Source organism: Amblyraja radiata, chromosome 14, assembly GCF_010909765.2.
Source record: "Amblyraja radiata isolate CabotCenter1 chromosome 14, sAmbRad1.1.pri, whole genome shotgun sequence".
Classification (NCBI taxonomy): Eukaryota; Metazoa; Chordata; class Chondrichthyes; order Rajiformes; family Rajidae; genus Amblyraja; species Amblyraja radiata.
Genome location: NC_045969.1, coordinates 31,441,788 through 31,466,114, shown reverse-complemented (window position 1 = coordinate 31,466,114; position 24,327 = coordinate 31,441,788). Strand labels below are relative to the sequence as shown.

At 43.4% G+C, this 24,327-nt stretch overlaps 1 protein-coding gene and 1 long non-coding RNA gene across 3 annotated transcripts in view; one reads left to right on the top strand and one right to left on the bottom strand.

The window, feature by feature from the left end:
• The first annotated feature begins 996 nt into the window (after nucleotides 1–996).
• LOC116980618 lies at nucleotides 997–22,550 on the top strand. Its single transcript, XR_004414024.1, has 4 exons — nucleotides 997–1,007; nucleotides 7,844–7,849; nucleotides 16,301–16,307; nucleotides 22,139–22,550. It is a non-coding gene; the product is annotated as an uncharacterized LOC116980618 (long non-coding RNA).
• Nucleotides 3,433–24,327, bottom strand: part of vangl1 (VANGL planar cell polarity protein 1) — a 40,741-nt gene continuing 19,846 nt past the window's right edge. For both annotated transcript variants that reach the window (XM_033033007.1, XM_033033008.1), the window contains exons 5-8: nucleotides 16,826–16,959; nucleotides 15,065–15,197; nucleotides 9,633–9,867; nucleotides 3,433–7,057 (exon numbers count right to left, since the gene is read on the bottom strand). In XM_033033007.1, coding sequence (XP_032888898.1) covers nucleotides 6,797–7,057; nucleotides 9,633–9,867; nucleotides 15,065–15,197; nucleotides 16,826–16,959 — 763 coding nt within the window. In that variant the 3' untranslated portion in view covers nucleotides 3,433–6,796. The remainder of the gene's footprint in view (nucleotides 7,058–9,632; nucleotides 9,868–15,064; nucleotides 15,198–16,825; nucleotides 16,960–24,327) is intronic.

Sequence of the window (24,327 nt, the reverse complement as noted above, 5' to 3'; positions counted from 1 at the left end):
AATAACATTTATATAAATGCTTCATCGAACAGAGCAGCAGATAGTGCAGCAGTAGAGTTGCTGCCTTACAACGCCAGATATCCGGGTTCGATCCTGACTCTGGGTGTTGTCTGTGCAGAATCTGTAGGTTCTCCCCGTGACCTCGTGGGTTTGCTCTTGGTGCTCTGGTTTCCTCCCACACTCCAAAGATGTACATGTTTGTAGGTTAATTGGCTTTGGTAAAGATTGTAAATTGTCCCTAGTAGGATAATGTTAGTGTACGGGGATCGTTGGTCAACACGGACTGTGGGCCGAGGGCCTGTTTCCGTGCTGTATTTCTAAACTAAACATAGAACAGTATAGCAGAAGAACAGGCCCTTTGGGCAGGTTAAGCTAATCTCCTCTGCCAGCACATGTTCCATATTCTTCCATTCCCTGCACATCCAGTGCATACTAAAGGGCATAAAGGAGATGGGATAACATAGAACTAGTATGAATAAGTGATCGATGGCCAGCATGGATTGAGTGGACCGAAGGGCCTGTTTCCAAGCTGTATCTCTAAAACTAAAAAACAAAATATTTGAAGTTGTGTAGGATGGTATTCCTGAATCAGTTCATATAGTCTAAAGTTAGGTTGAAATGAAATGACATGGAATCGGAAGCTCAAGATGGCTGTTGCGGAGTGCAGGTGCTCTGCAGTGCAGACACCTAGTCTACATTGCCTCGCCACATTGCGAACAATACAATTAGACCAGGTTGGAGGAGGTGCACATGAATCTCTCTGCCTGACCTGAAAAGGTGGTTTCATTCCCTGGATGGTATGGAGGGGAGGTGGTGTAGGGACAATTGTCACCCCTCCTGCAGGTGCAGAAGAAAGCACGAGGATGGGACAGGTGGATCAGTGGACAATGGATCCACTGTAAAAAAAAAAGGGGCAGTGAAGAGGGGAAGACATGACGGGTGATGGGATCCCATCGGAGCTGACGCAAGTGGCAAAGGACGATATGCCAAATGCAGAGGCTGGTGGAGTGAAAAGTGAGGACTTGGAGAACTATCTCCATTGTGTCTGACGCGAGGGAATGTGGTGAGAGCAGACATGTAGGAAATGGAGGAAATGTGTGCGATGGCTCAGACTATTTTTGCCGAGAAGCTACCTTTCTCGAAGTCTTGGAGTGGAACATCTCACCTTGAGAGCAGATGCAGCATAGATGGGGAAACGGAGAGGAGATGGTGTCCTTATGGGAGGCAGGGTGGAAATTGTATGGCACATTTATGGAATGTTTCCCATACTAATGAAGATATCCAAATTAGAAAAATGCTACTGGTAAATTATCAAGCAAATATGATCTGCAGATCAGATTTAGCATTTGATAGCATCAAGTTTCCAAATTCACTGGTGCACATCAAAAATAAACTTCTGCAGTCCCTGTTCCGTAACCATACATGGTTGAGTATCGGGAACGTCAATTGAATATTTCCGAAAGTAACAATCAACCTCTCTTAAGAAGCGCATAAAACCCTTAGGAGTCTCGGGGAGTAGAGAAGTTCTCCATTTGAATGCAACCCATTCCTTAACCACTCCTTGGAGCCAGAGCTTTCTATTTTTAAATTTAGGACTGGCTTCCAGGGCCAGAATGAGGCTTCAGTGGCTACAGAACAATCATTTATTAAGGTCCGAGTTCCAGACAATTTAAAAGACAGTTACCCAGTCCTTCAATACAGGAGCTCAACTTTCCCATGTCGTCCGAGCCACGCTTGCCCCGCCTGCCCGCGTTTTGCCCATATCTTACTAAACCTTTCCTATCCATATATCTGTCAAAATGTCTTTTAAATGTTGTTCAACTACCTCCTCTAGAACATAAAGAGTGCAGAAACAAGTCCTTCAGCCCCCACTGAGTCCGTGTCAACCATCGATCACCCTGTACACTTGCACTATCCTTCTCTGTACTCTTTGCAGTTTACTTGACTAATCAGAGAAAATAATGAATTTGCTAAATCAATTCCATTATTGATCTTGATCCTATCAAATGCATAGAAAGCATTTACACAAGTGACTGAGTGGATTTACGACAAAATGCTCTTGGCTTGGATGTTTAAATTCTGATTAGTTATTTCTGGATAAACTCCAATCAAACTTGGGCTCACATTTCAAGTTTTTGTTAGGAACATCCAGCACAGACAAATTTATGTCCCCTAAACTTTCCCACACATAATCTATGGATAATGAAATAATGCACATTGTTTATCTAATTTAAAGCAGTTTCGACCAAGTTGAACTTCACTTTTCAGGCCAGTAAGATAATTTACAGATATAGACCCACATGAACCTGAACGTCTCATGATTGAAGAGTCTGGTTTAGGAAACCAGATAACACATTGCTTTAATTTCAAGTTCACTGTTGTGCATGGGGACTTTAGACTTGAGATACTGTGTGGAAACTGGTTGTTCGGCCGACCGAGTCTGCGCCGACCAGTGATCACCCCGTGCACTAGCACGATCCTACACACTCAGGACAATTTACAAATGTTACCAAAGCCAATTAACCTACAAACCTGTACATCTTTGGAGTGTGGTGGGAAACCAGAGCACCTGGGGAAAACCCGCGCAGTCACAGGGAGAATGTACAAACTATATACAGACAGCACCTGTGGTCAGGATCGAATCGGGATCTCTGGCAATGCAAGGCAGCAACTTTCATCCTGTGCCACTGTGCCGCACCAACTTGGTCCTAGCTCTTATCAAATGCAAAAGCATAAAAGTTTATGAAATTTGATGGGAATTATGTAGTGCTACTGGAATAACTGATTAGCATTTAAACAATACCATGGTCAGAATGTGTCCTTTTTACTACAAGGCTGCAGGTTTACTTTTGTAATAATTTACTTTCATATCATTATATTTCACATACCCTGAATTACTCTCATGTGTTCCAAGGCATTGGAATCAAGTTGCCAGTCCTATTTTTAAAACAAATTGAACCTATAACTTGGTCCAGCCCACTGGATCCTGTGGAAATCTCTCTCATCTTTGCTTCCACAGCTATGGGGCCACAAAAGGTAGTTTAGTTTATAGATACAGCATGGAACAGGACTTTCAGCCCACTTAGTCCACGCCGAACAACAATCAACCCATTACAAGCACTATGCTACACATTAGGGACAATTTAATCAAAGCCAAATTAACCTACAAATGTCTTTGGAGTGTGGGATGAAACCGGAGCACCCGGAAAACCCACGCGGTCACGGGGAGAACTCTGTAAAGACAGCACCTGTAGCCAAGAATGAACCCAGGTCTCTGGCACTGTGAGGTAGCAACTCTATCACTGCACCAACGGGTACTCAAAGGGCACCTAGACATTGATGTTCAATGCTGGTTGAACCACTGTCCCAAGAATGTTGTCAACGCACTGAGAACAAGTAAAGTAAAAGAACTATACTGACAAAGCAAGGCAGGACAGTTCTAGCTTTCCTTTTTATTTTCAGGAGACTCCATGTACAAAACCTGGTGTGGAAAAAACATTTTGCAATTTGTTACAAAAATGTAAAATTTAGAGAATGATTCCAAAAAGAAATAAATTACTAAGGCTACATACACACACAATTGTTAGTGTCTATCATGCACCTATTCAATTGGATTAAAAATTCAGTAATTCCAAATAATGTCCCTAAAATCCACAAATTCTGTTTCGATACAAGGTGCAGAAGCTGGTGGTTACAGTCATAGACTCTGTTACAAGGTTATACAATAGAAATTGTTTAAAAATCAGTTCTTGTACAAAATTAGGTGTGAACAGTAGTTACACAGTGACAATTCAATAACACTTTCACAAGACTAGAAACCGCAAGTGAGTTACCAATCAATCTTACAGCAATGACCTTGGTTGCCTGAATTCGGTGACCAACAATTCTTTTTTTGCTTTACAGCGACAACAGTACTCAATGCATTTTACATTCATAGAGACCACAATGGAATCAAGTTGCATAACTAAATGAACATTACGTGGCGTAATCTCTGTTCATCAAGGAGGCCCTCTTCAAAGTGTCGAAACTTTCTGACCCTGATTATAAACAGAATAGATAACTGTAATGCCGTCTAAATGTAATGACTTTGTATGCCAAGGAATAAAATGCCCAAGTGCTTTCACTCAATCTGGAAACATCAATGAATTCCTACTGAAAAATGGCATTTACCATCAAGGGAAAGAACCAATTAGGACGGAGACTCCTACAGATGGTCCTCCTCTTTAGCACCCAAATAATGCTGAGTCCCACAGGGCAGAAACAGGCCCTTCTCCCCAACTTGGCACTTTGTGCCAATCAAGATGTCCTGTCCACTCTAGTCCCACCTGCTCATGTTTGGCCCATATCCCTCTAGACTCTTGGTAGATGCTTCCATTAAATATTCTGTTGATAAACTCCCCTTAAAGTGAAACACAGTCATTAGATCATGGCCTCTCCTCCCCATTGATTCAAAGGGTGGAATGGGATCGGACTGTCTTTGGCAATGATGTAGTGGTTTCTGAGTAAGTGGCACCCTAGAATTCTCAGGAGGCGAAGCCATCAATTGTAAGTGAACATCATGGACAGAAACAGAAGCATAAACGTGGCACGTGGACTCACCACGCTCAGAGTGGGCCCTTCGTGCCTCCATGTTTCCAGCAGAACCAAGGGACATTTTAACAACATCAATTTAAACACTAAACAGAAGCTTAATCATTTTCAAATGTATATTTAAAGAGTTTAATTCAAACAATTGGACCCAATATTTTTTCATGAAATGTTTAACCAGCATTGGTATCTCTGATCATGTTTCTGTTGGAAGGAATGTACATGAAATTTGAGGTAGTGACAGTGGAGATAATGAATAAAGAAAAGTATTCCCCTGCAGCTACTCAGGACTTAGCAATTACATGGTTTCAGTATTGAAAGTTAAGAACCCATGCGCCCAAATGTCCTTCCAGTCATTGTGTCCTTCAAAGGGGAATTGAAGGTTATTTAGCTACATATTAAGCCTGCACCTAGTTGACTGCTCCGTTCAGCCAGAGTTTAGTCAGTTTCTATTTCACTGTCCATGTGACTGGGTCCCTGGTGATTTTTTGGTGAACACACGTTAAATCCAATAATCTTTCACAAACGAGTAATGCGCAAAGTCATCGTTGGACATTTAAAGATAGACACACAATGCTGGAGTAACTCAGCGAGTTAGGCACCATCTCTGGAAAAAAGGAATAGGTGACGTTTCGGGTTGAGACCCTTCTAAACCAGCATCTGCAGTTCCTTCCCAAACAAAGAGACAGATGGCCTGACACGTCCCGTTAATCAATATGCAAAATTCTCACCCCGTGTAAAATGAACCATAGGGCAAAGTGAGAAGGATATTGAAATTGAAAGAACAAAATCAAACCTTGCTGTAAGATCAATTAGTAAATTCATTGTCTGATGAGTTTTGGCTTTGAGGAAAACAAGCCAAATTCATTTCCAATTGCAAACAGTAAGATGACAAATGTTTGGATGGTTGCTTGGCTTGGTCTGATGTACACAATGGACAAATACTGTACTCTGCTCCCGATCTGATAAAACATTCTTTACACAAATGTCAATTTAAAAATTGCTTAAAACAAAGTTCTGTTAAAAAATAAAATAGAAAATTCAAAGGCCACAACCGTTAAAAAAAGTAAAAAGTAAATCATTTCTCAAACAGAATTCTGACAGCACTTATTTCTGTATAAAAATTCCATAAGTGGGAGTGCAGTGCATGTGGGCATGAGGTGAGCCACAAGGGCACATTCTGCATTGCACTGCACGAGGTAAAAGTGTGAAGAATATGAATGAGAGTCCTCAGTAAAAAAATTACAGTTCCTACTGGGCAGATCCCAAAATAGTAGAAAAATGAAATTGAGTATTTTACATGCCTTAAACTTTTGGAAATATGTGACACTGATTTTAGTGAGCATGATTTAATAATACATAAAAGACTAAATTAATGCTTGTTCCTTGCTGTACAAGTGTGCTCTAGTGTCCCAGATACATGTGCCTTAGTGTTTCTTTCCTCAAACACTTCCCAAGCCCTCTTAACATGATTTAGTTGAAATAATTTCCCATTTTATTTTGGTGGGTGGGGATGGGGTGGGGAGAGGGAGAAGGTCAGTAGAGGTGGGTTTTAGGAAGATTTTTTCCCTATCTTTACATTACCTGCCTAAGGCAGTACATCTACAAAAAACTCCACGTATTGGATAAAACACTATCTACTCTGTAACAATGCTTACACTGTGCAAGTCTACATTCCTGAACCACATTTTCCAAGCATATTTTTCGGGGGGAAAAATGGCTCTCTAGAACACTAGGACTGGATGGATGGAACATATCTACATCTTCATTTGCAGAACATTGAGCCATTTACAGCTAGTGTAACCCAGTCTTCTCAAAAGAATGGCCCAAATCTCAAGAAACACACATTTAGGATTTCCAAAGTACCTTCACTAGAGGGTGAAATGGTCTATATGGAAATGGAAAAAAGGTTTCTCTGGAAACAAGTAGAAAGACAGTGCATTTCTCTCAAAATGGAAAATGTTCAGGTTTCTAGAGGTTCACTGCTATAATGCTGGTGTTTTGAAGCAGGCGGAGACATTAATCGGGGCAAAATAGACAACCCCGTGATAGGTGGAGCACATTTTCTTGAAGATTTATACTAGAAAGTTTAGGTGTCCAGTATTTAGGAAAAAGAATCTAAACATGGTCAAAAGATAAACACCCTTCCCCATCCAAAGTGCAGTTGGATTATCTGACTGATTTGCCATGTGTCCTTGGCCGTGTCATTTTACACTGATGTCTCAGACTGAAGACGCAACACAAACTTATGCGATTTGGGGTCGATGAACTCCTCTGAAAGTTTGATGAAAGGGATTTTTTTCACTACCACTATCAGACTGAAGTCAAGACATTTCAGTGTGAAAACCAAGCCATCCTTTAGCCCATTGGTCACCGCCTCTTCACTACTCAATGTCCACTGACTGGCCAACCACCTGTTCTTATCGTACTGGAGGGTGGGTCCAGGGTTTAGGTAACGCTCCAAAAAGGCCTGCAAATTAAACGAGACGCAGTGAGGAACATTTTGGAATACTTTATAATGCTGTTATAATGCAAAGAATGATTCAGATAAGTAAAGCTTGCACTTAATACCACAACAAAAATCATACTTAAGTGAGCACATTTTAACATTCACTGACTATTCTATTAAAAAAAATCATTATTTTGAGAACTTTAAGTATCAGAATGCGTATTGGTTTTGGTCATACAGTGTGGAAACATGCCCTTCGGCCCAACTCGCCAACACCGGCCAACAATGACCCAGCTACACTAATCCCACTTGCCGGCACTTGGTCCATATCCTCCAAACCTGTCCTATCCACTAACTGTTTCTTAAACAATTGGATAGTCCCAGCCTCAACTACCTCCTCTGGCAGCTTGTTTCATACACCCACCACCCTTTGTGTGAAAAAGTTACACCTCGGATTCCTATTAAATCTTTTCCCCTTCACCTTGAACCTATGTCCTCTGGTCCTTGATTCCCCAACTCTGGGGAAAAGACTCTGTATCTACCTGATCTATTCCTCTCATGATTTTGTATAACTCTAGAAGATCTCTCCTCATCCTCATGCACTCCATGGAAGAGAGACCCAGCCAACTCAATATCTTCCTATAGCTCACACCCTCTAGTCCTGGTGTTAAGCTTATTGTTGTCAACCGTACAGTGAAAACATTTTGTTTGCGTGCTATCTAATTAAATCACATCATACTATTCCAGAGTGCAATCAAGCTATTCACAAGTACAACAGGTAGGACAGAGAAAAATACTCGAGTGCAGAATATGGTGTTACAACATTGCAGCGTTACAATCACAGGAAAAAAGCCCAGTGTCTGTAATGAAGGTAGATTGGGACTACTCTATCCTATGGGAGGACTCTTCAGTAGTCTGATAGCAGAGAGGAAGAAGTTGTTCCTGAGTCTGGTAGTACGCGTTTTCAAGTTTTTGTCTCGGTTACCCAACGGAAGAGGGGAGTAGAGGGAATGACTAGGGTGAAAAAGGATCCTTGATTATGTCGGCGGTTTTTCTGAGACAACATTAAGTGTAGATGGACGTCTATTTTAAAAGCAGTAATAAGGGAAAAATTTCATACCAAAATATAATTTAAAGTTTAATGTAATCCTTTTCATATAGTGACACTTTTAAAAGACAAATTGAGGAATTGTTTTTTTGGTTTTTTAGTGTTTATGTGGGGGGTGGGGGGTTGAAACAGGGCTTGCTGTCTCTCCCTTCGGGGGAATGCGACTTTTTTGTCGTATCCCCCTTCCCTGCCTCCGTCTGCGCTGAGGCCTAATGGCGGAGCTGGCGACCTCGAGGCTCCGGAGGCAGCCTGTCAGGACTCACCCTGGGCTCGCTCCCGTGAGGGCGGCCCAGCTCGGGGCTGCAACGGCGCTCCCGTGAGGGGCTGTGACGCTCCCGTGAGGGCGGCCTGGCGAGGGGCTGAGACGCTCCCGTGTGGGCGGCCCAGCCCGAGGGAAACGGCGCTCCCGTCGGGGCGGCCCAGCCCGAGGGTGGAACGGCACTCACGTGAGGGCGATCCGGCTCGGGGCTGGAACGGTGCTCCGGTGGCCGAGGCGGCGTTCTGGCGGCGGTGACCTGAGTCCGGGGTTCTGCCGCAGGCCAGTGGACGACGTCGTCAGCGGCTGCGTCCGCTGGACTGGAGGGCGGCAGCTCCGACCAACCCGGGCCGCGGTGTTTGAGCCGGCCCGTTCGTGAAGCTCGGTGAGCCGCGGGACTGGGTTTGCCATCGCCCGGTGGGGTATCGCCTCAGCGCAGAGGGAGAAGAGGGAAGAGACTGCAGCCCTAAGATTTTTGCCTCCATCACAGTGAGGAGGTGCTTGGTGGACTCACTGTGGTGGATGTTAATTTGTGTTTACTGTTGTTTATTATTGTATGCATGACTGCAGGCACGAAATTTCGTTCAGACCGAAAGGTCTGAATGACAATAAAGGAAATTCAATTCAATTCAATTCAATTGAAACATGTGCTTTCTCCTTCATCTTTCACTAGACCCTTCCACTATCACTCCATTCCCAGCTCTTGACTAGAGCTTCGAATCACATTTGAATCTAGGCAGAGATAGGCACAAAGTGCTGGAGTAGCTCAGCAGGTCAGGCCTGGGGGAGGAAAAAAAGATAGGGTTTAGATCGAGACCCTTCCCGACCCGAAATGCTCCCCGTCCTTTTTCACCAGAGATGTTGCCAGACCTACTGATTTACCCCAGCACTTTGTGTCCATCTTTGGTAAAAAGACAGCATCTGCAGTTCTTTGTTTCCACACTAAAGCTAGGTATCTTTGATCCAGAGTTAATTGATCCCAGCACGTAGCCTGGACAGTTTATAATCTTTATTTAACCGATTTGCCACGTGTCCTTGGCCTGTCAACTTACACTGATGTCTCAGACTGAACAGACTGCACAGTTTATAATATTTTTCATTTAAAACTAAATGCTTTAGAGGAACATTAAATTTCACTCAAATTATTAATTTTTACAAAGCAATTTTAATTATAAGGAAGGTGTTGATCCTGTGAAAATCTGCAATCACTTGCATGGGAAATGTTGATGTACCTTTGGAGTCATGTTGTTGGTGACACAAAACGCCAGGTGCTGCAGGATACTCTCCATGGTGTGGTAATGCTGCTGTCTGGTGGTACGGAGATATTTCTGCAATGCCCTCGCCATCGAAGGAAAGATGGACTGTGCGGCATTCAAAGGATCCATCACTTCTCCAGGAGCTTTCTGTTGCTCGTCATCCTGAAGTCTCCTGATGTGTGTAAACGCCTCTTCAACTGCAACCACCAACCTGAAGGATGAAAACAAGACAAAGCAAAATAGGCAATCAGATTGTCTCTAGGAGAGGGCTGCCTCCTTCCACACTTTGTTTTTTGATGTAGTTATAAACATTTCCCATAGTTGCATCAAAAAATGACCCAAATGGGGCGACACCGTGGCGCAGCTGGTAGAGCTACTATCTCACATCGCCGGAGACCCAGGTTCGATCCTGACCTTGGGTGTTATCTGCGTGTGGAGTTTGCATGCTCTCCCTGTGACCGCGTGAGTTTCCTCTGGGTGTTCCGGTTTCCTACCAATTCCCAAAGACGTGCGGGTTTGTAGGTTAATTTACCCTCTGTAAGTTGCCCCACGTGTGTAGGGTGTGGATGAGAAGATGAGATAACAGAGCTCGTGTGAACGGATGATCAATGGTCATCATGAACTCAGTGGGCCAAAGGGCTTATTTCTATGCTGTATTTTTCAGTCTATATCAGGCTCATTGAGTTGGGCATTGATTAAAATGAGCAGCTGCACACTGCTCAATAACAATCAGGGAAAGACAATAACACACTACTTTCAGAGTATTTTTAGTTAAGTATTTGGCCATAAAGGCCCATAGTCCTGGCGGCGGCATTGGGTTGTAGTTGCGGGATCAGCCAGCCTATGTTGTCTCAGACCGACTTAACAACATCCTTGTGAGGGAAGATGAACAGCCGGAAGTAGTTGTGCAAGTAGGCACAAATGACGTGGGTAAGAGGAGGAAGGAGGTTCTGCAATGTGAGTATAGAGAACTAGGGAGGAGACCGAAAAGAAGGACTTCTAGGGTGATTATCTTTGGTTTGCTTCCAGTACCTCGTACCAGTGAGGGTAGGAACATGGAAATAGGGGATCTGAATGTGTGGCTGAGTAGTTGATGCAAGGGGCAGGGATTTAAATTTCAAGATCACTGGGATCTCTTCCGGGGCAGGGGTGACCTGTATAAAAGGGACGGGTTGCACCTTAATTGGAGGGGGACCGACATTCTGGCAGGCAGGTTTGCTAGTACTACACGGGTGGGTTTAAACTAAACAGTGGGGGGTGGAGACAACAACGTGGAAGCGTATGCGTGCAGTTAACAGGAAATAGAATGTAGGAAAGGTCACATTTAAACTAACACGGGCAGGGGGATGGGAACCAATGCAAGGAGACAGAGGGCCATAAAATAGAGGACAGAGCAAAAAGGTAGAAGGGAGATAAGAAAAACTAACCTGAAAGCTTTGTGCCTTAATGCAAGGAGCATTCGTAATAAGGTGGATTAATTGAATGTGCAGTTAGTAGTTAAGGAATATGATATAGTTGGAATTACGGAGACATGGCTCCAGGGTGACCAAGGCTGGGAGCTAAACATGCAGGGGTATTCAATATTCAGGAAGGATAGACAGAAAGGAAGAGGAAGTTGGGTGGCATTGCTGGTTAAAGAGGAGTTGAATGCAATAGCAAGGAAAGATATTAGCTTGGATGCTGTAGAATTGGTATGGGTAGTACTGTGAAATAGCCAAGAGCAGAAAACGCTTGTTGGCGTTGTATACAGACCACCAAGCAGCAGTAGGGAGGTGGGTATAGCATCAAGCAGGAAATTAGGGATGCGTGCAGCAAAGGTACAGCAGTTATCATGGGTGACTTTAATCTACATATAGATTGGGCTAACCAAATTGGTAGCAGCGCTGAGGAGGATTTCCTGGAATGTAAACAGGATGGTTTTTTAAACCAATATGTAGAAGAACCGACTAGAGGACAGGCCATCCGAGACTGAGTATTGTGCAATGAGGAAGGATTAATTAGCGATCTTGTTGTGCAAAGCCCCTTGGGCAACAGTGACCATAATATGGTGGAATTCTGCATTAGGATGGAAAGTGACATTGGCTTCTCCAATTTCAGGTAATCCTTGCTTTCTCCTTCCTTCCCCTCCCCTTCCCAGCTCTCCCTCAGCCCACTATCTCCGCCTCTTCCTTTCTTCTTCCCGCCCTCCACCTCACATCAGTCTGAAGAAGGGTCTCAACCCTTCCGGAAGTGGCGGCGCTGCAGTCCGTTTGTCTTTTCTGTTTTTTGTTTTCTTTTGTCCCGTTTTTACAGTTTATTTCGGTTTATTTAGCTGTGTATGTGTGGGTGTAACATGTTTTTTGACTCTTCCTTCGGGGGGGGGGGGGGAATGCGACCTTTCCTGCCGTATCCCCCGTCTCCGTGTCCGTCTGCGCTGAGGCCTATCGCGGAGCTGGCGGCCTCCAACTGCGACCGACCTCGAGGCTGCGGAGGCAGAGCTAGGACTTACCAACGCGAGGCTGGCCGACTTCGGGGCTGTGGTTGCGGGCGACCCAACTTCCGACCCGACTTTGGAGCCTCGACGGCTCGGCCGCGGGCCAGTGGACGACATCATCGGGAGCTTGAGTTCTGTTTTCCGGAGCTCCCGCTGGACTGGAGGGCGGCAGCTTCGACCGCCCAGGGCCGCGGAGTTTGAACCGGCCCGTTTGCGGAGCTCGGATTCAGCCGCGGGACTTACCTACCATCACCCGGCGGGGTCACAACATCGGAGGCTTGGATTGCCTCAGCGCAGAGGGAGAGCAAGGAGGGAAGAGACAATGACTTTGGGACTTTAAACTGTGTTGAGTGTTTGTTATTTATTCTATGTTATGACTGCAGGCTAAACCATTTTGTTGCACTGAAAAGTGCAATGACAATAAATTGAATCAAATCAAATCAAATCAAACCCGAAATGTCGCCTATTTACTTCGCTCCATAGATGCTGCCTCACCCGCTGAGTTTCTCCAGCATTTTTGTCCACACATTCACACAAGTTCTGTTATCCCACTTTCCTCACCCACTTCCTACACATTAGGGGCAATTCTAGAGACAAGTTAACCTATAAAGCCAATGCGTCTTTGGGATGTGGGAGGAAACCCGCACGCTTGCAGGGAGAATGTGCAAATTCAACACAGTGCCCGAGAACAGGATCGAACACAGATCTCTGGCGAGCGAGGCAGCAAGTCCACCAGCTGTGCCACTATATTTTATTTTCCAACACACAAAAAATTATACGTTGATAACTTATGGTTACTAAAAAAAAAGAAACGATCCATTTTCAGTCTTAAATCTCTAAGTGACGCTATGTTCCCCTTTACAGCTACTATATGTTTTAATTCAGTTCATTGGCCATAAAGTTGCTGCCTAAAAGTCGCAGAGACCCGGACTTGATCCTGAATATGGGTGCTGTCTGTATGGAGTTTGCTCCTTTTCCCTTTGATCGCATGAGTTTTCTCCAGGTGCTCCACATTCTAAAGGTGTGCAGGAACCATTTTCAGACCCAACCCAAAACATAATATTTTTCTTTTGTCCAGAGATTCTGTCCGACCTGTTGAGTTACTCCAGCTTTTTGTGTCTATCTTCAGTTTAAACCAGCATCTGCAGTTCCTTCCTACACAAATGATACTATACGATAGAACTTTATTAATCCTAGGAGGGAAAGTGTGTGTGTGTGTGTATATATATTACACACACACATATAGTTATATATTCGTATATAAATATACAGTTTTGTTTTCTCGTTTATAACACTGTTTACAGAGTACTTTGTTTACATATTCTGTTGTGCTGCTGCAAGTAAGGATTTCATTGTTCTAACTTGGACGTGAGAGAATAAAACACTCTTGACTTACGTCGCTAATGTGTGGGATAGAACTAGTGTACGGGTGATCGGTGGTCGGCGTGGACTCGGTGAGCTGAATGGCCTGTTTCCACGCTAAAAACACTAAAACCAAAGGAAAACTAAAGAAGGGTCTCTACCCGAAACGTCATCCAATTTCTTCTATCCAGAGATGCTGGCTGCTCCATGGAGTTCCCCCGCACAATTAAATTATGGAATAGTCTTCACCCTACCATAGTTACCCAACCAGACGCAACTAAATTTAAGGTAGCTCTGTTTGCCCCAAGAACACTTTTTTGCTTAAGTCCAAGTCACAAGTCAAGAGTTTTATTGTCATGTGTCCCAGACATAGTGTAATAGGCTGTTATTTTTCAGAGTTTGGAGATTGGTGGTGGAGGGTCCACTCCAGTTTAAATTCCATTTGGAATATTTTTGGAGGACCAGGAAGAAGCAAGAGTTACTCCAGGGTTTTACTCCAGCTTCAGGGAGTGATTCTGCTTGCTAGTGGTGGGCTTGCTGCCTCACACGCCAAAGATCTGTGATCGATTCTGGTTTTCAGCGGTCGCGGCGAGGCAGCGTCCGGACAGAAATGGCGGCTAGATCTCCCACAATGCAAAGGGAGGGAGAAAGTGCCTGGCGCTGACCAATTGCCGTGGCAGTGCGCATGTGCAAGGCGGCACATGTGCACAATCACGGCCGATGATGTGCTGGCCGCGGTTGTGCGCATGTGCAGGGGAGGATGTGCAGGCCGTGGCAGTGCGCATGTGCGCATGAATAAGGGGTAGGCCGTTTAGCACTGAGATGAGGATAAACTTTCACTCGGAGAGTTTTGAATCTGTGGAATTCTCTGCCACAGAAGGCAGTGGAGACCAATTCACAGGATGTTTTCAAGAGCGAGTTAGATTTAGCTCTTAGGGATAAAGGAATCAAGGGATTTGTGGGGAAAAGCAGGAACGGGGTACTGATTTTAGATGAAGGGTTGAATGGCCTACTCATGCACCTATTTTTCAATGTTTCTATGTATCCACTACATTGTGATTGTCAGAAATGTCTGTGTTGAACACAGGTAAATAGGAACCAGGTTAGGAAAACTTAATGAAATTCATTAAGAAGCTCTTTATAAAAACATAACGTTGCAAGAAGTCCACAGGGTGTCCATTTAATTCGCCTTTGACATTTTCCAGAACACAGACAATATTAGAGAGTTGTAATCCGCGTTTTTCACTATCGCAAAATGTTGAGTTATACAGCACAAAAGCAGGCACTTCAGCCCACCTTGTCCTTGCCGTGCAAGATGCCCCATCCAAAGTCATTCCATTTGCCCACATCTCTCTAAATTTTTGCTTTCCATGTAACTGTTCAAGTGTCTTTATAACACCCGTCTCAATTGCCTCCCCTGGCTGCTTATTTCACATACTCAAGTTGTAGACGGAAGCATAAATATTACAAGAGATATTAAATGATTAAATTAGTGGGTAAAGTTGCGGCAAATGGAATTTGATGCAAGCAAACACAAAGAACATTCAGAACAGATGCGGGCGATCGTGTTTACCTTGCTCGCCGCTTTCTCACCCTCCGATCGTGTTCTGCTTCCTCGTAGTACAGCTCATTGTGACTTGAATCGCGCCTCCTCGCTGCTGCAGCAATCATTGCGCGGGACTGTCCAGCAGCATTGTTTCCAGGACCTAGAAGCATTGAAATTGCTCTGGTTATTTTGGCCATCCTCATGCACCAGTGCTGACCCGTAGCAGTCTAGTGATGGCAACGGCATGAAGGACCATCGATAAAACGTGAGGCTTTCAGGAAAATCAAGGTCTTTCGCTTCAACAGAAAAGCAGAATATTTTAGCTTTAATAACAGTAAGATAGACTGTTGGTGTTCAGAGAGACTTTGGTCCCTTGTACACAACTCACTGAAAGTTAACATCAGGTACAGCAAGCAATCGGGGAAGTAAATTGTACATTGTCTTCAGGACAAATGCAGCAATTACTTGATCCAGTTATATAGAGCTTCAATGAAATCACATCTGGAATCTGTGCACAGTTCTGGTCTCCCCTCCCAAAAAAGGATGTACTTGTGAAGAGGCTGTGGAGTCAGAGTCCGAGAGAGTGATACAGCACAGAAACAGACCCTGTGGCCCATCATTGTGCTGACCATTGACCACCCTTTACACTAATCCTACATTAAGCCAAATGTTTTAATCTCCCGTCATTCTCAACAACTCCCGCTTGATGCCATCACTGATCACACAAGAAAGTGAATGGCATGTTGGGGCCTTCATAACAAGAGGAGTTGAGTATAGGAGCAAAGCGGCCCTTCTGCAGTTGCAGAGGGACTTAGTGAGACCACACCTGGAGTATTGTGTGCAGCTTGTCTCCAAATTTGAACAAGGACATTCTTGCTATTGAGGGAGTGCAGTGTAGGCTCACAATGTTAATTCCCGGGATGGCGGGACTGTCATATGCTGAGAGAATGGAGCGGCTGGGCTTGTATACTCTGGAATTTAGGAGGATGTGAGGGGATCTTATTGAAACATAAAAGATTATTAAGGGTTTGGACACGCTAGAGGCAGGAAACATGTTCCCAATGTTGGGGAAGTCCAGAACCAGAGGCCACAGTTTAAGAATAAGGGGGTAAGCCATTTAGAACGGAATTGAAGAAACACTTTTTCAGAGTTGTGTGTCTGTGGAATTCTCTGCCTCAGAGCCCGGTTCTCTGGATACTTTCAAGAGAGAGCTAGATAGGGCTCTTAAAGATAGCGGAGTCAGGGGATATGGGGAGAAGGCAGGAATGGGGTAGTGATAGTGGATGATCAGCCATGATCACGTTGAATGGCGGTGCTGGCTCAAACGGCTGAATGGCCTACTCCTGCACCTATTGTCTATCTACACAACAGGGACAATTGAGAGCAATTAGATTACCAACCCACACATCTTTTGGGAGGAAATCGGAGCACCCGGAGGAAACCCACACGGTCACAGGGGGAACATGCAAACCCCACACAGTCAGCACCCGAGGTCAGGATTGAACCCGGGTCCCCGGTGCTGTGAGGCAGCAGCTCCACCAGCTGCACTACTGTGTGCCGTACTTACGTGGAAGCAGCAGTAAATGAGCCACTGAGTACATTCAAAACAAGTGAATTTTTAGATCCCATGAAAAATGTGGCTAATCTAAAAAGAAAAATGCCTGAGAAAAGATCAGCCACAATTGCACTGCTAGATTTTATTACAGGAAGCTAAATTGTTTTCTTGTGCTTCTATTCCTTGAAAGCTGTGGGTCACCTCCTGGCTAGATTACTCTGGCCTTGACTTACCATCCACATTGTAGACTTTCAGTCCAGCCATGTGTTTGGCTGCACGAGATTTTGCAGCAGTTAATAGTGCCGGGTTGTGGACAGTGAAATCCTTGTAGTAGTTCTCCAGGATGACAAGTGCAGTCCTCTGGATACTGCAAACACAAGATAACACTGCTGAAGGCAAGTGTTACAAACACACAAACCACCATTCTGATCCTATCTTGGGAGACCGCATATCCTGTAATCACAATGTATATTGCCAGTGGAGCTATTTAAAAAAATCCTTTGTGTACATTCAACTTAAATCACAGTGATTAGATTCAGCACTTTTTGGTCCATTGAACCCAACTTTAACCATAGACAAGCATTTTAGAGCCAGAGTCATACAGTGTGGAAACAGGCCCTTCGGCCCAACTTGTCCTTGCCGTCCAACATTTCCAATCTATACCATCGCCATATTACATCTAAACACCTGCCTACATTTGGCCCATATCCTTCTAAGCCTATCCTATCCATGTACTTGTCAAAATATCTTTTAATTTAATTGGATTCTTTTAAAAAGTCACAATAAAAGCTAGACAGTTTTAAATTGGTGAGACACCAATCATTAGGAAAAAATATTTTGCATAGATACAAAAAAAAAAATTTTTTAGGACTAAGCTACAGTTGCTGCAAACATAGCTGTTTAGTTCTATTACAACAGGTTCACAGTCCTCTGCTCCAGCTTGAATATACATAAATGAATGATCAAAATGAAGTTAGAAAATAGAACTGAATTATGAGAAGGATGACCTAATGCTTGACAAACAGTTAAGACTTCAGGAAGAGAGGGGCTGGAGATATTAAGGGATACAAAACACTTTCCAGGATGGCAGTTGTGGGGACTGCAATTGTTAAAATAAAAAGCCATGTGGACAAAAATGGGCAATGGTCCAGGCTCATTATGAGGAGATATTTTAAAGAACTTGCAGAAATATAGAGAAACAAGATGGAGGAATTTAAGAACACGTTTCACATTTGAGACGTGGGAGGGGTTGATTGGAAACAGTGGCTGGAAAGAGAAGTCTATACAGGTTAGTAAAGCAATGATTATCGATAAACAAGATGAAGTAATGGCTGGAGATTTGACATAGCCCGTCAGGGCTGGTGCAGCTAAGGATGGAGAAACATGGAGGAAGAAAGATGGTATTGATGAAGATCCTTTAGGGATGGTGACCAAAAAAAGGGTGAATTGTTGAAGTAATTCTTGAGATGTGATGAGACTCAGAAATTGCTGTTGAAGATGCTTTGGCACAAACCACGAGCACAAACTGAGAGCAGTCCTACCGAGTTAGACAATGAGGGAGCGGCATCGAGATTTTGGAGTGATTGAACATGGAAACTGGGGAAAGTACATCATGGACAATCAAATCGAATGTTATCTGTAATTTTGATTAACATTGTTCAGTAATTAGAAATGGATGGTATTTAGATTGGAAGTTCAAAACTGGAGTTACAAGAAACTGCAGATGCTGGTTTACAAAAATAGACAATGTGCTTGACTACTTCGGCAGGTCAACCAACATCGCTGGAGAACATGGATAGTTGACGTTTCGGGTCAGGATCCTTCATCAAACCTGGGGATACAGAAACAATGGGAATGGATCCGGAATATCTATTATAAAGATATGTTATGTGCTATTGACACACATGACCATAAAGAACCTGAATGAAGTGATGAAACAAAAACAAAAACAAACAAAAAAAAAAATCACAAGACCGACAAAAATGGTGGAGGAACTCAGCGGGTGAGGCAGCATCTATGGTGCGAAGGAAATAGGCAACATTTCGGGTCGAAACCCTACTTCAGACTGATGTGAGGGTGGGGGCGGGAAGAAGAAAGGAGGAGGTGGAGCCAGTGGGCTGAGGGGTAGCTGAGAAGGGGAGGAGAAAGTAGGGACTACCTGAAATTAGGGAAGTCATGTTCATACCGCTGGGGTGCAAACTGCCCAAGCGAAATACGAAGTGCTGCTCCTCCAATTTACAGTGGTCCTCACTCTGGCCATGGAAGAGGCCCAGGACAGAAAGACCGGATTTTTCCCAGGACAGAAAGGTCGGAAATTGGAGGAGCAGCACCTCATATTTCGCTTGGGCAGTTTGCACCCCAGCGGTATGAACATTGACTTCTCTAATTTAAGGTAGTCCCTACTTTCTCCTTCCCTTCTCAGTTCTCTCTCAGCCCACTGTCTCCACCTCTTCCCGCCCCCCCACCCTCACATCAGTCTGAAGAAGGGTTTCGACCCAAAACGTTGCCTATTACCTTCGCTCCATAGATGCTGCCTCGCCCGCTGAGTTTCTCCAGCATTTTCGTCAACCATCGATTTTCCAGCATCTGCAGTTCCTTCTTAAACATGATCAACGTGTGCTTATCAATAAAGCTATGGACATGCCTAATGAATTTAATGTAGATCTTGAGGTTGCATGTTCTATTCTAGCCACAGCTTGCTTCTGATTGTTTTCAAACAATTCCTGCTACAAAATTGTGTGCAAGAGGCAGGTGGTGCACAAACCTGCCACTGCTCTTCCCAGTACAGGTCCGCCACAGATTTTTGGGCAATGGTAGCCCGACAACTCCTTTAATCCAGACAAAATTACGAGAACGCATTTGAAATCTCTCTCTCCCCCCCCCCCTTTAGAGATGCAGCACAGACACAGGCCCTTTGGCCCACCATGTCCGCTACGACCAGCGATCACCCCACACTCTAACACTTTCCCACACACTAGGGACAATTTAAAATTTTACCAAAGCCAATTAATCTACAAAACCTATATGTCTTTGGAGTGTGCAAAGAAATTGGAGCACCTGAAGAAAATCCATGCGGTCACGAGGATCACACATAAACTCCGCACGAACAACACCCATAGTCAGGATTGAACCCTGGTCTCTGGCGCTGTAAGACAGCAGCTCTACAGCTATGTCACGGTGCTGTCACTGACACTTTCAAACTTCCATTCAGCTTTTAATAAAAAACAAGATAACATTTAGAGAATGGACAGTTATGTGATCTAATTAAGTGTTTTCAACCATTAATTCTAAAGTTTGACATTTTTCGAGAGCTTCATTCTATCGCTGGAATAAAAACTTAGTTGTGCTCAAAATGCCTGGGTTTTAAAACACATTTCTCTACTACACTGTAATGCTGAACCTCCGTCAGTAGATGCCCCTAGTGAACTAAAATATAGGAGGCTGAAAATTAAAAACCTGCGGCTGCTGAAAATCTAAAATAAAAAACAGCAAATGCACTGAATACTCTGCAGGTCAGGCTCCATCTGTGGGAAGGGGAAATGAGTTATCCTTTCAGGTTACAGACCCTTTTTGAGCTAAAACTGGCCTGCAGAATATTTACAGCATTTGCGTTTTGTTTTAAAAGTAGAAGGCTAAAAACAGTGGAAATGATGCTGTCGGATGCACAAGGCATCTGGAAGTGGACAATCAGTACACAATTCAGAATGGACCATCTCTCATCTTCAGCAACCCTGACCATCTGGTTCCCTCTCACAATTCTCACCTTCTCATGGTTCTAAAGAAGCATTAGATTTATGACCTGGGAGGCCATTTGGTCAATTGTGTCTTTCAAAAATGAGTCACCTGTCCAAAACCCTCAATCCAGCAGTTGGTCTGTAGTCACAAAAAAGATTACAAAGGTTTAGGAAGGAACTGCAGATACTGGTTTATACCAAAGGTGGACACAAAGTGCTGGAGCTACTCAGCGGGTCAGGCAGCATCTCTGGAGAAAAGGACCAGGTGACGTTACGGGTCAGATCCCTTCTTCAGTCTGTTAGAAGGGTAACAGAGTTTGCCTGGATTCTGAAGTTTATCAACAATGCCCATGTCTTCCTCCGTGACTCAATGCAGAGCAGGAGGCTGGACGACCCTCCCCATTTCAAAAAGGTTCAATCTGTCCTTTACAACCATCCTCCTGCATCTGTTTAGTTTAGAGATACAGCATGGCAACCAGCTCTTCCGGCCAGTTGAGTACACACCTACCATCGATCACGTGTTCACACTAGTTCTGTTATTCCACTTTCCCAACCACTCCCTTCATACCAGGGCCAATTTTACAGAGGACAACCTACAAATCTACATTTGTTGAATCTACAAACCTGCACATCTTTTGGGAGGCGGAATAAAAACTCATGCAGCCACAGGGAGAATGTGCAAACTCCAGACAGCACCCGAGCTCAGGATCGAACCCAGGTCCATGGTGCCGTGAGGCAGCAGTTCTCAGCTGCGTCATTGTGCCACCCACTCTAATTTTTTAAATTTCTATCTGAGCTAATGAGAAATCAATTCTTCCAAATAAATGGCACCAATCTGGAAAGCTTTTCAATTTCTTTGAAAATATGTGTAACTTCCCACCAAATTCCTTTCTTTTCCAAAGAACATTAATAACTGTATTGCTGCCTACTTCCCGTCCCCACCCAATCCGTATGACCTGCCCAAATTTTATGTTCCTTCCTATTGTCCTAAGGGCCTAAGGCACACTAAGATGAAGCAGCAGTTTATTATACTGCTTTCAATTAAATATTTCATATACATTGTGCCTCAACAGAGCAAACTGTTTGGCAGACGACACCAAAGGCTACATTTCCAATTTGGTACTCAATCTCCACCAGGAGAGTAAAGGAGAATCTAAAGAAGGATATGGACAAACCAGCTGAGAGGAAGAGAGTAATGCAGATGGCACATAATGTGGAAAATTGAGAGGCTGCCCATCTTGGTGAAAGCAACAGAAAAACAGCAACTTTATTAAATGGCAAGAAACTGTATGGTGCTGCTGTTCAAACAGAGCAGGTCATCAGTGACTGCATACCAGTCACTGATGACTAACGTGCAAATACAGCAGGCACTTCGAAGGGCCAACTGTATGTTAGCCTTCCTAAAGAGAGCTTGATTCCAGAAACATTGAGTATTGAAGTTGAGAGGTCATGTATGCAGTTGTATACGGTTGCATTAAGAGTATCGTGTTCAGTTTTGGGCACCATGTTATAGGAATGAGGTTGTCAAGCTGGATAGGGTGTAGAGAAGATTTCCGAGGATGTTGCCAGGACTCGAGGGCCTGAGCTATAGGAAAAGGTTGAGCAGGCTAGGACTCTATTCCTTGGAGTGCAGAAGGATGAGGGGTGATCTTATAGAGGTGTACAAAATCATGAAAGAAATAGAAATAGCACACAGTCTCTTGCCCAGAGTAGTGGAATGGAGAACCAGAGGGCACAAGTTTAAGGTGAGAGGGGAAAGATTTAATAGAAACCAAAGGGGTAACTTTTTCACACAAAGGGTGATGGAACGAGCTGCCAGAGGAGAGAGGTGAGGCGGGTACTATTACAACGTTTAAGTAACATTTAGACAGGTACATGGTGAGGACAGGTTTAGAGGGATATGGGCCAAACGCAGGCAGGTGGAACTAGTGTAGATCAGACATGTTGGCCGATGTGGACAAGTTGGGCTGAAGAGCCTGTTTCCACATTGCAAGACTCTATGATTCTAAGGAGGTTTTGTTGCAATTGAATATGGATTGCACCTGGGGCAGTGTACAACAGTCTTTGGTTTGCTTACCCATAGAAAATGCAGCAAGGATTCACTAGATGGTGGGTCTGCCACTGTATTCGTTGGTATTTAGGAGAGTGTGAAATCTCACTCTTCTCTGCTCCGTCCAAGACCAAAACAAAAAAGCTTTACACTATATCTCAGTGCATGTGACAATGAACTGAACTAAACATTTGAACTATAAAAAAATAAATATTCTGAGGTTAAAAAGCTAGATTCTGGATGGATGTTTTTCTCAGGTTAAGGACTGGGAACAACGAGCATGATGAGAATAACGGGTAGATCAGTGAGGATCGAGGAGTTCACCCAAACCCAAAATCAACAGATTTCTGGATATTAAGGAAATAAAGGGATACGAAGATATTGCTGGAAAATGGAGGTTATTATCGATTACCTTGCTCACTTAAAGGCCGAAGTGGTCGACTTCTGCACAGATTTATGTTCTTAAATGCATCAAAAGGTGCAAATATTTAAGTTGGACGCAAAAGGTCACTTTGGTTGCTGCAAAATGATTTTGAATTTGTGGATAATGCTCATGTAAGGCTTGGGAATCCAAATAGAATTACAACAGGTTTGCCTGTAGCTAACTGCTATTCAAAAAGAAAACAAAATACAATTTGGTAATATGAATGATTCGGATGTCAAAGGATATGGGGAGAAGGCAGGAAAATGGGGTTGAGAGGGAAAAACAGACCAGCCAGGATTGAATGGTGGAGACTCGATGGGCTAACTTACTTATTCCTGTTCCTATGACATGAACTTATTATAACCTTCTTTACAAGTCCTGGATTTTAAATTCAAGTTTAGATAATCACTATTAGATTCAATTTAACTTTCTCTTTACTACATCAGTTGAAAAAAAGACAATTTACATTGCTTAAACAAGCTAGTAAAACACAAAACAATTACAGAAGAAAAAAACAAGGGAAAAAAAATAAAGAATAGTTTGCTAATATTCTCAATTTCCTGTAACAAGGGCATTTCAGATACCAGTGGCATTTCTCTTTCAGTCATATAGGGAACAGTTCAAAAGATAACAGTGAGGTTAGATTATTCCTTAATTAATTTTTTGATGGGCAATATATGATTGGCTCAGTCAATAATTATATCAAATTGGAGGAGACACAGAAGAGAATGCAGATGCAGGAATGAGGAACAAAAAAAACTGAAGTAGTTCAGCGTGTTTTGCAGCATCCATGGAGGGGAAAGGAACTTGTCCTGATGCAGGGTCTCAACCCAAAATGTCAAAAATTACTTTGACCCTCAATCTTCTCAGATGCTGTTGACCTACTCTGTTCCTTCAGTGTTTTTGATGCTGAATTAGTACTTTAAAAAAAAAAATTTAAATCAACAATTTCTTTCAGTTAGCAAGTAAAGGAAGTTGAAATTAGATGTAATTCAGGTCTGCTGATTACTTACAAGGACAATGCAGAGGCTCACAAATGCTTTATCCAACTCTTTTAAACTAGTAATTAGCAACTGAAAATTGGCAACTTTACTATAATTTGACCAAGAATATAAAGTGAACTCTTGAGATTTAGTACAGGTAATTAGCACTGGCACTCTTCCGTAAAGAAGAAAATTGCAAATTGTCATGTTCAGCATTACCATTCATCAAATTGAAAGAGTGCTTTGTAAAGGAGGAGCTGTATGTCAAATGTAAATTGTGGAATTTAGTGCTTTTTGCAGGAAAGCAAACATTTGATCCACTCATGATACCTGCATGAATTCTGCAGAATACAAGTTTTAAAATTTCCTTTTCTTTCTTTGGTCATCCAAAAATAATTACAACTACTCTGCAGGAATTATAAAACATTTTTATAGGTTAACTCCAAATACTTCACCCAATTGCAAGACTGATTGTGGAGAAAGGGAGACATGAAACGTCACCAATCCATGTTCCCCCGAGATGCTGCCTGACATGCTGAGTTAC